The following is a 12,125-nucleotide window of genomic DNA, read 5'->3' on the forward strand; positions in this document are numbered from 1 at the left end:
ATTCTAGGATGGCAAGAATGGGTGCATGGTCACTGTAAAGGATGGGTAGGTGGTATATGGTCGTTCTTGGGAAAATTGTACACCACTCTGCATTAGCTAAACAACGATCAAGACGTTCATAAGTGGGGTTAGTCGTAAACCGCTTGTTGGACCAAGTATATGCAGGGCCATTGTAACCCAAATCAAATAAACCGCATTGTTTCACGAGATAGCAGAAATCACGGATACGATTAAAATTAGGAGCTTTGGGGCCGCATTTTTCTGCTACATGCATAATATTATTCATATCACCCATACAGAAAGTAGGAGTATCAGGAATTGCTAAGACAAAGGTTGATACATCCTGCCAGATAAGACAAGTCTGCTGGTGATGAGGGTCTCCATAGATACAAACTAGATTAAAGTTCTGACTAGTTGGTTTATGTACACATTTTGCTAGGATATAAAAGCGACTGGAGTGCACTACTTGAAGGTCTACTTCATCATTCCACAAAAGCCAAAGGCCTCCAGAGAGTCCTGTTGCTGGCACTATATAACTATCATGCATGGAAAAATGATTGATTAGCTGAGCTGAATTTATTTTGGAGTTCCTTGTTTCGGATATGAAAATTACCTGTTCCTTGGTTGAGTTGATCAAACGGGCGAGATGGTTCAGCGTCGGACTGTTGAGGCTCCCGCCCGAACCTCTACAATTCCAGCTTAGAAAACTCATTTGTCACCCGACGCCCTTGAGGCTGGCACCCTAGCCTGTTCTTGATCATGTGGGAGAGTAGCCAAATCTTGAGCTGCTGGATGCGTCACTGCAGGAAGGTCTCCTGGCCAGGAGATGTTGTCGCCACCGGGATTGAAACCACCGGGATTGTGATCTTGAAGGTGATGTTCAGCAGTATCGAGTGGAAGCAGGTGATGTATAGCTTCTGCCAGAGGGCCGCGATCAAAGTAACCACCAAGACGGCCAGCAAGACTTCCCTGGGCTTGTTGCAGAGGAGTAGGATAGGGAAGCTCGCCAGCAGCAGAAGGAATTCGCTGAGTTGGAGGACGAAGACCTCCACCATGGGCGGGATTTGGCGAATCCCACCCGCTGGGCCGAGCTCGAGGTCGTCCGCGCACGTTTCTAGTGTTGGCGTAGGCTGTTGCAGCATCTCTGTAGTCATAGTCGAGGTTGGCTCCAGGATCAGGTGACCGCATACGGCGAGTACCAGCCAGCAGTAGTTGTGGAGCTTCCAAAGAACTACCGTCGACTGGCCTTTTGTCTTTCTCTGCTGCGGTGAAGCGCCGGAAGTAGCCCTGGCGACGGGAGGCGCGAGCAGGTGGAGGCGTAGGGGAGTTGGAGGGGCTGTGGTCTTGGCGAAGAGGAGAAGGAGAAGAGGCCGCAGCAGAGAGCGCCGGCGAGAGGGATCGACGCGCCGGACGACCCAGCCTCGGAGGAGAACTGAGGCGACGGCGAGGTAGCCTGGACCTGGGATGAGGAGGGGTGGATGTACGGGCAGTGGGAGGTGATTGACCAGCAGTGGGAGTTTTGTTGGATGGAATCTTGGTTTTGGCTCTGGGTGGGGATTTATTGGTTCGGGTTGTAGAAAGCGAAAGCTGGAAGGTCAGGGGCGGCGCCATGTCAGTCGTTGCAAGCTGATGAGATGTGCAAGGAATGGAAGTAGTGAAGCCAACATGGGGATCGAGAGGAGCGCCGTGATGGGGGAGAAAGGGGAAAAGCTGGTGGGCCTGGAGAATACTATATGTTTGTTCTGCAAAGGTGTCCCCAGGCTGGATATGTGGCTGTGGTGGATTCTGTGGAGTTGGGACCCGAGAAGCTGAGGAGGCCGGAAGAAAAGGTTGCTGAGGCCCAGCAGCTCTCTGTAGTGCCCCCATTATTGAAGTCCGTACTTGTTGGTTTATCTACTCCCCAAGGTCAGCAGGGGAAAAGGCCTCCTTTGGTTCAGTTTGCTCACGCACATGCTGCTGATCTGAGGCCATGTCCAGGTTTGGTACCGGCTGTTTTCCCAAAATGCCCCTATTGCCATGCATCGTCGCAGCAATTGGGTCAAGTTGCATCTGAATGGCAAGCTCAGGAACCTGAGAATTCATATCAACTTGCTGAAGGGCGGTGGAGACTTGCGTAGCATTCTTATCAACACTTATCTTCTGCTATTCAGATGTCAGGATAAGTTGACTTTGTTGGGCTTCAGCGGCCTGCCTAGTTGACCCTGTATTTTGCCCTTGCATGCTACTTGGACTGGGTTGCAGTTGCTGGTGTTCTTCAGTAGCAAAATGTTGCTGAAATCTCTGTAATAAACTGTTGGTTGGCCTTTGATCTTGCATGAATCTAGCAAAGTTTGGAATGGCTGCAATCTGGGTCATCCAAATTCCATGTCGAACGAATGGAACATCCTGTGTATGACCAAACCTGGACTGATGCTGATGCAGCAGCAAATTTCTTTCATTGCAATCACTGACATTGTGAAAAAACCAGCACAGTAGGTGCAAATTTTGTTGATTTTCTCATAGTGAACATAAACAGTGATCTGTCCATCCGGGACTGGAAATTGCATCCTATCCACTGCTTTAGCTGTGACATTGATCTTAGCTCTAGCAGTTATACTTTCATCATCTCTAAACAACATGTATTCATTCATGGGCTGTAGATCAGATGGGGTGCCAATCTCATGCAAAATCTGATCTAAAAGATCCAAGGATCTAAGGTTGGGAGGGATGCCAAAAAGCTTCACCGTGACATAAAGATATTCAAAGCGATAGGTGCTGAGTGGTTTTGCCGGATCTATCCATTCCATGAGCATAGTTTCTCTTTTAACATTCCATGGCTGCCTAGACCAAACAAAGTGCATGCTGTTCTGATCTTTGAAGTGTGCGATGAACTTATTGGGACACACCTCTGAAATGTCATAATAACTCTGCTTCCAAGCTCTAGCAAGCTCAGTACGAACTGTAGCCAGGTGCATTTGTTTCCTAACCCCTTCAGAGTAAGCCACTTTCATAAAGATATTGAAACCAGTTTCTGGGATGGTTGCTTGTGGGTTGGGAGCTGGGGCTACTCGGAGCTGTCTAGGGGGTGCTAGCTGCATGGCCTGCAAAGAGGCTTCAAGACCTAGAATATCACGCACACTACTGGGCGTACTAACCAGCGCGCGATTTGCATTTGGCTGTTGGTAGGGTTCAGGTTCTTGGGCAAGCAACGACAGTGGAAGTGGTGGAGGGGGAGGTCGTGGTGGAGGTTGGGTCGGAGGAGGCGGATCTTGGCTCATCGGAGGTGGATCTTGGTGCAGGGGAGGGGTTTCTCGGCGGTCGGTGTCTCCGGCGAGATTTTCCATGTCGTCGACGTGTTCCGGGTGCAAAAAGAGGACGAAGAGGTGGGCAGAGGATTTACCGTGTTGGAGAGTTTTGGTGAGCGGTGAATCTTGGACAGTGAGTTGAGACGCGTGTCGAGGATGCATCGATGCATGGGAGATGCGTTGTTGATCTTCTAGTAACGCCGACGAAATCATCGTGCGGCGAGCTTCATGGTACAGGGGAAAGGAGGAGGGAGGGGGGAGGGGAACAGGCATTTCGCCTCTCTCATTCATTTCTTCTGTCCTATCACATGAGTTTCACGTATCAGTGATTCAATACCACCACGAAGGATATCACCGTGAAATGTCACTAAAACTCAATCCCCTGAGCGGAGCGGGACGGTCCACTGGTCCAGGAACCAGGAACGGCGTCCGCGCGCGCGCCTGGCTTGTCCGTGCCAAACGAAGCCTTGTCCGTATGTGCGCGTTCGCCTTTCCGTCTCCCTCGCCATCAGATCCGGACACCTGCGCCCATCATCCATGGGCCATGGCAGGCTGGCACGGTGGCGCTGCGAGGGCTCTGAGCTAGTGCCGTTGCCTCTCCTGCCATGGCAAAATATGGAATTGGTCCAGGTCCGCATCTGCATCGTTGGTTGCCAATTACGAGCTCATCAGTCGTCTCCAACTCATTGTCTGCAGGGGTCAGGAAACGATGTGCATTGCATTCCTTTTCTTCTCTCTGTTCATTTTTTTCTCCTCATCTAGTCTAAAATATGTAGCTAGAGATGAAACTAGAATTAAAATTGCAACAAAATGGAGCAAAATATATGTACCATGACGCTAGTAAAAAAAGAACAGAAGTTGCTTACCCTTAATAAAAAACAGCGCGACTGTTAGGCCAGTCTTAGTGGGAGTGTCATCGACACAGTTACCAAGACTGAAAACTTGAGAACTGTGCCAATGGTATGACACTCCTCTCATATTTAATGACACTCATCTCTTCTCTCTCTTCTCATATTATTGGTGCATACTAGCAAATTTAATGTTCATAACACTTTTATAACACTCCCACTGAGATTGGCTTTATAACTCCTCTGGTCTAGTTTTTTTAATATAAAATAAAAATAAACAAAAGAGAGCGTGCTATTGGTGCTATCCTACATCAGCGGATCGACGGCAGCCAATTGATTGAGAGAGAGGCCACCTTAGGGGTGTTTAGTTGGTGAAAAATTTTGGATTTGGGTACTGTAGCACGTTTCGTTATTACTTGATAATTAATATTTAATATTAAATTAAATAATATTATTAGATTTATCTCGTATGAATCAGTTAAACTGTATAATTAGTTATTTTTTTAACTACAGTTAATGCTCCATGTATGTGTTTGAAAATTTGATTTTACAGCTACTGTGAAAAAAAAATGAGAATTAAACACTGCCTTACGCACCCACGTCAGACTCCCGAGCAGGTACAATAGTTTGACTTGCCATCCGCGCCGCGCAGACGCTGATGCCCTCGGCCCTCGCCGACTCCTCCTTCCCCGCCGCCGCGCGGCGGTCGTCGAGGTAGTGCTGGTAGACGTAGGAGAGGAACCCCCAGACGGCTATGAGCATGGCCACCATCTTGACGCCCGTCATCTCGTCCCCGAAGAGCACCACCGCGAAGATGGGCACCAGCGGCAGCGCCACCGTGCTCGTCACGCTGGCGAACAGCGACGACACCCTGGTGATGAGCCGCACCGCCCCGAGCGTCGCCGCCTGCCACCCCACCGCGATGCCCGCCAGCGTCGCCGCGTACGTCACCCTCCCGCCCTTGAAGCCGGCCGCCTCCCCGGGGATCGCCCTCCACTCCCCCGACGCGAGCAGCGCCGCCACGGACACCGCCGACGCCGCCACGTTGGTGCCGACCTGCACCGTCAGCACCCACCGCAGCGTCCGCGCCCGGACCACCTTGTCGAAGGTGACCTCGAAGAGCGACAGGACGAGCGCGTAGGCGGCGGAGGCGGAGAGCGTGAGGGCGAGGCCGAGCGCTTGCTTGCCCGGCGGCACCCGGCTGGCGGTCCCGTCGGAGGCGGAGCCGCCGACGCTGAGCAGCGCGGCGGAGAAGGTGAGCACGACGACGGAGTTGAGGATGGGCGCCGTGAAGCGCTGCGCGTTGAGGAGGCGCGAGGTGACGGCGTTGAAGGCCAGCTGCGACGCGGACAGGAGCGAGAAGGTGGACACGGGCAGGTACAGCATGGCGTACGAGTACATGAGGTTGTCGCAGCCGATGAGGAGCCCGATGCCCGCGCAGGCGGCCGCCACCCTGCCCGCGGCGGGGCGGGGCTCCCCCGCGGCGGCCCGCGGCGTGAGGAGCAGCGGGACGAGCAGCAGCGGCGCGCCGGCGGACTGCGCGAGCGTGGCCACCCACATGCTGCCGCCGCCGGAGTTGTAGTAGAGGCGGCCGAGGAGGGTGGCCATGGCCTGGCCCCAGAGCAGCAGCAGCATGTCCGCCGCCACCAGCGCCCACCACCGGACGCCGCGTCGTCGCTTGCCGCGCCGCGGCGTAGCGGGCTCCTGCTCCTCCGGCTCCGGGCGCCCCTCGCACCCTTGGTCATGCCTGGAGTCGTCATCAAGACGACCTTGGTGGAATTTTTGGAAACCAAAGAAAGAAGGCGAGCCAAGATTTACTCCTCCTGAGGACGGGATGCAGACTCGCTTGAAGGGAGAATTTCTTGAAATTCCAAGTAAGTACCTATGGTTAATTGGTGCTGAATCTCTTGAGCGCGAGACATGTCCATGTCTGAAACCCAGTTCCAACTCCAGCCTCTCAAGTCTCAGGATGAGATGCCGCTGGCTGCTGCTTAGATCTGGTTCTAGCTAGCTGCTGCTTAGATCTGGTTCTAGCTAGCTGCTGCTCTCCGACCCAATTGTGTTCTGGGCATCTGGCGGTGCTTGAGTTGGTTGATCCGCACCTTAATTTATTATTTGTTTAGAACCCGGCATTATTAGCGTTGTATATATACAATGACCCCCGCAATATATATTCAATAGTCGGAAAGGTACATCAAATAAGGCATGGAATATCGTCTGGCACTTGTCGTCAAGACGACGACGGTGCGGGTCACATGTCCGTTCAGAGTTAACTGCTGTGGATGAGTTCTTCGAGGCAAAGTTTGTTCTTCAGCTCAAGTTATCCGTCATATTCTTGATTGAATAAAAAAGTTATCCATCATATATATGTCCATCCGCAGCACCGTCCCTGGGAGATCCCATTTCTCTCCCACCGGCCTTGAGTTTTGTTTTTTTTTTCAGATCTTCTCTAGGTCATAGACTCATAGGTCTTGTTTGGATGCGTGCTAGAATCCTAGTGCTAGAAGAGAATCTTTCCCGCATGAAGGACTGAATGAAGTCTATTTGCAAAATCATTTTAGGGATGGGTGTAACTTTTCGCGATGAATCTAATGACGGTAATTAATCGATGATATGCTACAGTGATACTACAGTAACCACCCTCTAATCGCGCGGTCAAATGCTTTATTAGATTCTTCAGAGTCACTAGCGCGGGAGTTCTGGAGTTGGTTTTGTAAACTGACTTTATTTGACACCGTAATAAGCGGTCAAAGTGTCACTATTCACTAGCGCGCTACAAAACCAAACGGGACCATAGTGTCCAATTGTTACGATAGAGTTAGTTAGGGTTTATTGACTATGAATCTACAATATTTATTTATTGGAGTATCTCCGCTAGTTCCCTTTCACCGAGAATCACTGAAAATCTAGTGATGTATCTTCCTTTCTTTTCTCTAATAATTATTTATTTATCATAATATTTTACTTTAAATCTCTACAAATAAAACGAGAGTTCTTTCTCCCCTAATGTACAGTTGTATCGAGACGAGATTATTGAGAATCTATTAAAAATCTCTCCCAATCTATGTAACCTATATAGGTGCAGCCCACTAAATATCATAACTATATTTCTCACAACCCTCATGCTATCAGGTCATCAACCCACTAGTGTCATGCTGCCACATATCAACCCACTATGTGTCATAATTTTTATTCCTCTCAATCATATTTTTTATATATTTCCACTATGTTGCGATTCATCAAAAGTATAAATAAAAAAGAAACCCAACAACCAAACTTTTTATTTATCAATTATATATTACTCTATGTATGATACATGTGTTAAAATCTCCTCTCTTTATTTCCATTTATAAATATCATAACTGAATTTCTCACAACCCTCATGCTACCACATCATCAACCCACTAAGTGTCATAATTTCTATTCCTCTCAATCATATTTTCCATATATTTTCACTATGCTGCGGTTCATCAAAACTATAAATAACGAAGAAATCCAATAGCCAAAATTTTTATTTATCAATGATATATTACTCCATGTATCATATATGGGTTAAAATCCCCTCTCTTTATTTCTTTTTATTATTGCATAATGAACGTTATTTTCATTTATCAATTTTATTTTCTTTTATTATTGCCTCATAAATGTTTGTTGTGGATTGGACCTCCGGAAGGACTCCTGGAGGTCGATCCCGGCCTAGAAAACATCTCCTAACCTATCTGCAGGGCTCCGATGGTTGGGTGACAAGTACGCTCGAAGGATAATTGGCGCCTTCCGGGACCTGCGAAGAATCAAGGAGCTCACCTTCGGGGGGGGGGGGGGGGAAGGTGACGATGGATCACCCGGAAGAACGAGCCCAGGGATCAAGACCTGCGAAGAATCAAGGAGCTCACCTTCGGGAGGGGGGGGAGGTGACAATGGATCACTCAGAAACACAAGCTTGAAGACCAGAACCTGCGAAGGTCCTCAGCACCCGAAGGATATAGGGGACAGGGTGCAACCCAGACGAAGGACATCAGAACCTTCGTCGGTAGTGGGCATGCGTGTAAAACGTGAATACGTGAGAATGTCGGATTTGTGCACCTCTCACCTTATAATTTTACCCTGAAATCGTTTGTAAGTAAGCTGTAAATGGGTTGGAAGGGGGCAATTTAGGAAAATCTGGCCGAGGGCTAGGGGTATAAATAGTCCCCTCTCTCCACAGTGTAGAGGGTTGAATTTTCTGGTTATTACTGGAGAATTAAGTGCTTACTTTCATTGCCATTTTCATACTGTTTATGCTCCCTGTTTGGGCATCTAAGAAGCAAAGATCTCAATAGCGGCGCCCACCGTTCCAGCTCGAAAAACAACCTTCGATGGCCCCAGCAAAGAGAAAAGCCCCCGCCGGCACCACAAGCAACTCCACTGAGCCTGGCCCTGTCCCCGACGGCTCTCCACCGCAACACGAAGAAGCCAACCCACGAATTGAAGACATCACCACCGAAGCTGTTCTTCATGGAGACCCGATTGAAGACAGCGAAGACACCGAAGCTCATCAAACCCAATCCGCGGAGCTCACAGAAGCAGCACTCCAACTCAAGGCCCTTGAAATGAAGAAAAGAAACATCGAAGCTCAGCTCGCCACCAAAAAAAGGGCACTGGACCAGGCAAACAAGCTAGCCGAGGCCAGGCGTAAACTAGCAGAAATGGAGGCAGAAGTTGAGAATCTGCAGAGGACATACTAAGAAATGCCCGAAGGTTCTGCCCAACAAGAAAACCGCGTCATCCACCAGACAACCTTCGCTCAAATGAAGACCAAAGGCTACCACCGGTCAACCTCCCATTTGACCCGACCTCGCCACTCTCAGTCGCTCTGCAGCGAACTTCATGGTCGCTCGGCTACAAGCCCACACAGCTCCCCAAGTACAATGCTACAACTGATCCAACACAATTCCTCATGGCCTACGAAGCAACCATTGCTTCGGCCGGAGGTGACGACTCAACCATGGCCAAGTCCTTCGTCATGGCTTGCGAAGGTTTTGTGGCCAACTGGTACTCATACCTTCCCCAACAATCAATCAATAACTGGTACCAGCTTAAAGGAAGGCTCCTCCAGGACTTCCAGGGTTTCAGAAGGCTAAATACCAACACTGTGAAAGACTTCAAGTGCCCACAGCACGACCGCGAGCCTCTCTATGACTATTTCCGGAGGTTCGTTCAGAAGAAGGCTCAAATCCCAAACTTCCCAGAGAGGGATGCGATTGAGAAATGCATCGAAGGTCTCCTGCCTGGCCAGCTTGCTTCTCATCTCACAAGAGAGCCCCCAAAGACCCTGGAGGAGCTCTATACAGAAGCAGAGAAGTACGTGAAGCAGATGCCGACCACCGCAGAAGGGTAGAGCAAAGAAGAATTATGCGTCAGGCAGAAAAATACAATCAGCAAACATGGCAGCAAGAGAAGCAGCCAGCTCAACAACTCATCATACCGGTGGAACCCTTACAAGATGATGAGGAACAGTTAACCTTTAATTTTTTTCATGATACCACCAGAGTCGGAACCTCAACACACAAATGACAAGCAACCTTCGTCCGAAGCACGGGGTAGAGGTCGCGGCAGAGGAAGAGGCCGAGGCCGCAGACCTTCGCGTGAGCCCAAAAAACTCTTCTGTCACTTCCACGGGTCTGACTCTGATCATAGAACAAACCAGTGCCCGGAGAAGAAGAAGACCCTTGAGAGAATGGAGTCCGAGAAAAAAAACCAAGCTAGTTGGGCATACTACATGGCCTCAGACTCCACAAACTCAACATCAACAAATACAGTACACACAACCTTCGTTCGTTCCACCCCCCCATTTACCCAAGCATACCGCCCACCCACGTTCCACTACAACTACAACCACAACTGGCAGCCACAGCCAAACCCTCAAACGCAACCTAGTCAACCCACCACCCAAGCTCAACCAACACAAGAGCAGCTACCACCACCCCCAATCCACCCACCAAAACAAGAAAACCAAACCACAAATAGCCAACTCGCGGTACTACCAACCTTCGGGATGATCATGCCCATCTCCGGAGGTTCCATCCTGGACTTCGAAAACAAGAGACAACACAAAGACTACTTCAGGCAAGTCCATTGCATCGTCTCCGAAGGTCCAACCAAGAGAACCCAGTGGTCACACTCTCCGATCACCTTCTCCGAAGAAGATGTCAACCTCATCAGCTACCCACACACAGATGATCTTGTCGTCGAGGCAAATATTCAGGGCTGGAGGATTGGCAGAATACTAGTTGACACTAACAGTTCTGCAGATATCATCTTTTCTGACACCTTCGACAAAATGGGCATCGACCGAAGCCTGCTTCAGCCTTCGGAAATCCCTTTAATGGGATTCGGAGGAAAAAGAGTGAATGCAATAGGCAAACTATCACTCTCTGTGTCCTTCGGTGACACAGCCAACGCAAGAACAGAACATATCACCTTCGATGTGGTAGAGATGCCCTATCCCTATCGAGCAATCCTAGGAAGAGGGACCACCAACTGTACTTATGCATGAAGATTCCAGCACCTGCGGGGGTCATCACTGTCCATGGCGACCAGCAGCTTGCAAGAGACATAGAGCGGGGCTACACCCCAGGCCAGAAAAATGTCCACAACCTTCGGACTGAATCCAAGTCCGTTACCTTCAAAGAGCAGCAGAGAGAGAACGAGAAAGCCACCTTCGAAGAAGACTGCCTGTGACCTACGGGGTGTCAGCAGAGATATCATTGAGCATCGCTTGGATATCAACCCAAACATCAAGCCGAAGAAGCAGAAGCTTCGCGAAATGGCAGATGAAAAAGTCGTAGTAGTCAAGGCCGAAGTCCAGAGACTGCTAGATGCAAATGTTATTCGAGAAGTCAAGTACCCAACAAGGCCGGCAAATACCGTGCCGGTCAAAAAGAAGAATGGCAAGTGGCGCATGTGCATCGATTTCACTGACCTCAACAAAGCCTGCCCGAAGGATGACTTCCCGCTGCCAAGAATTGACAGAGCCGTTGATGATGCGACAAACAGTCAACTGATGTCTCTGCTGGATTGCTTCTCCGGATACCATCAGATATGGATGAGGAAAGAAGATGAAGAGAAAACAAGCTTCATAACACCCTTCGGCACCTACTGCTTCGTAAGGATGCCCGAAGGATTGAAGAATGCAGGATAGTCTTTTTCAAGAATGTCTTCGGTGGTTTTAGAGCACCAACTCAGAAGAAATGTCTTGGCTTATGTTGATGATATTGTTGTGACCAGCTCAATAAGGAGCAACCATGTGGCAGATTTGGCTGAAACCTTCGCCAGCCTAAGAAAAGCAGGGTTATCCTTGAACCCCAACAAGTGTATCTTTGGAGTTCACAGGGAAAAAGTGCTAGGATGCCTCGTGTCCACAAAGGGCATCGAAGCAAATCCTGATAAAATAAAAGCTCTCTGGAACATGGAGGAGCCCAGGTCCATCAGGGATGTTCAGAAACTCACAGGGAGGATAGCAGCACTAAACAGATTTAACCCTCGCTCCGCTGACCGAAGTCTACCATTCTTCAAGGTCCTTCGCAATGCGAACAAATTCGAGTGGGGCCTCGAGCAAAGCGAAGCCCTTCAGGCACTCAAAAATCATCTCCAGAACATGGTCAAAATGACCTCACTTGACCCGAAGGATGTGTTGCTCCTGTACATCGCAGCATCCTACTCTGCTGTCAGTGCAACGCTCGTCCTCGAGAGAGAAGTTGGGGGAAAGAAGAAGCAGCTACCTGTCTACTTCGTATCCGAAGCTCTTGCAGGCTCGAAGCTCCTGTACTCAGAATTAGAGAAAATTGCATATGCAGTAGTCATGTCTGCTCGGAAGCTTCGACATTATTTCGAAGCTCACAAGATAATCGTAGTCACAGACCAACCTCTGCAAGATTTGTTCAGTAACAGAGAGGCCTCAGTCAGAATTGCCAAAAGGGGCTTCAGAACTCTCTGAGTTCTACATAGACTTCGA

General features: G+C 49.4%; 1 protein-coding gene across 1 annotated transcript; it reads right to left on the minus strand.

Annotated features, from left to right (window-relative positions):
• Window positions 1–4,610: 4,610 nt before the first annotated feature.
• LOC120684029 (probable purine permease 11) lies at window positions 4,611–6,256 on the minus strand. Its single transcript, XM_039966113.1, has 2 exons — window positions 6,015–6,256; window positions 4,611–5,901 (listed from the first exon to the last, which is right to left on the minus strand). The coding sequence occupies exons 1-2, from the start codon at window positions 6,058–6,060 to the stop codon at window positions 4,721–4,723; spliced, it is 1,227 nt and encodes a 408-aa protein (XP_039822047.1). The 5' UTR covers window positions 6,061–6,256; the 3' UTR covers window positions 4,611–4,720.
• Window positions 6,257–12,125: the final 5,869 nt, after the last annotated feature.

Source organism: Panicum virgatum, chromosome 7N (genome assembly GCF_016808335.1).
Source record: "Panicum virgatum strain AP13 chromosome 7N, P.virgatum_v5, whole genome shotgun sequence".
NCBI lineage: Eukaryota > Viridiplantae > Streptophyta > Magnoliopsida > Poales > Poaceae > Panicum > Panicum virgatum.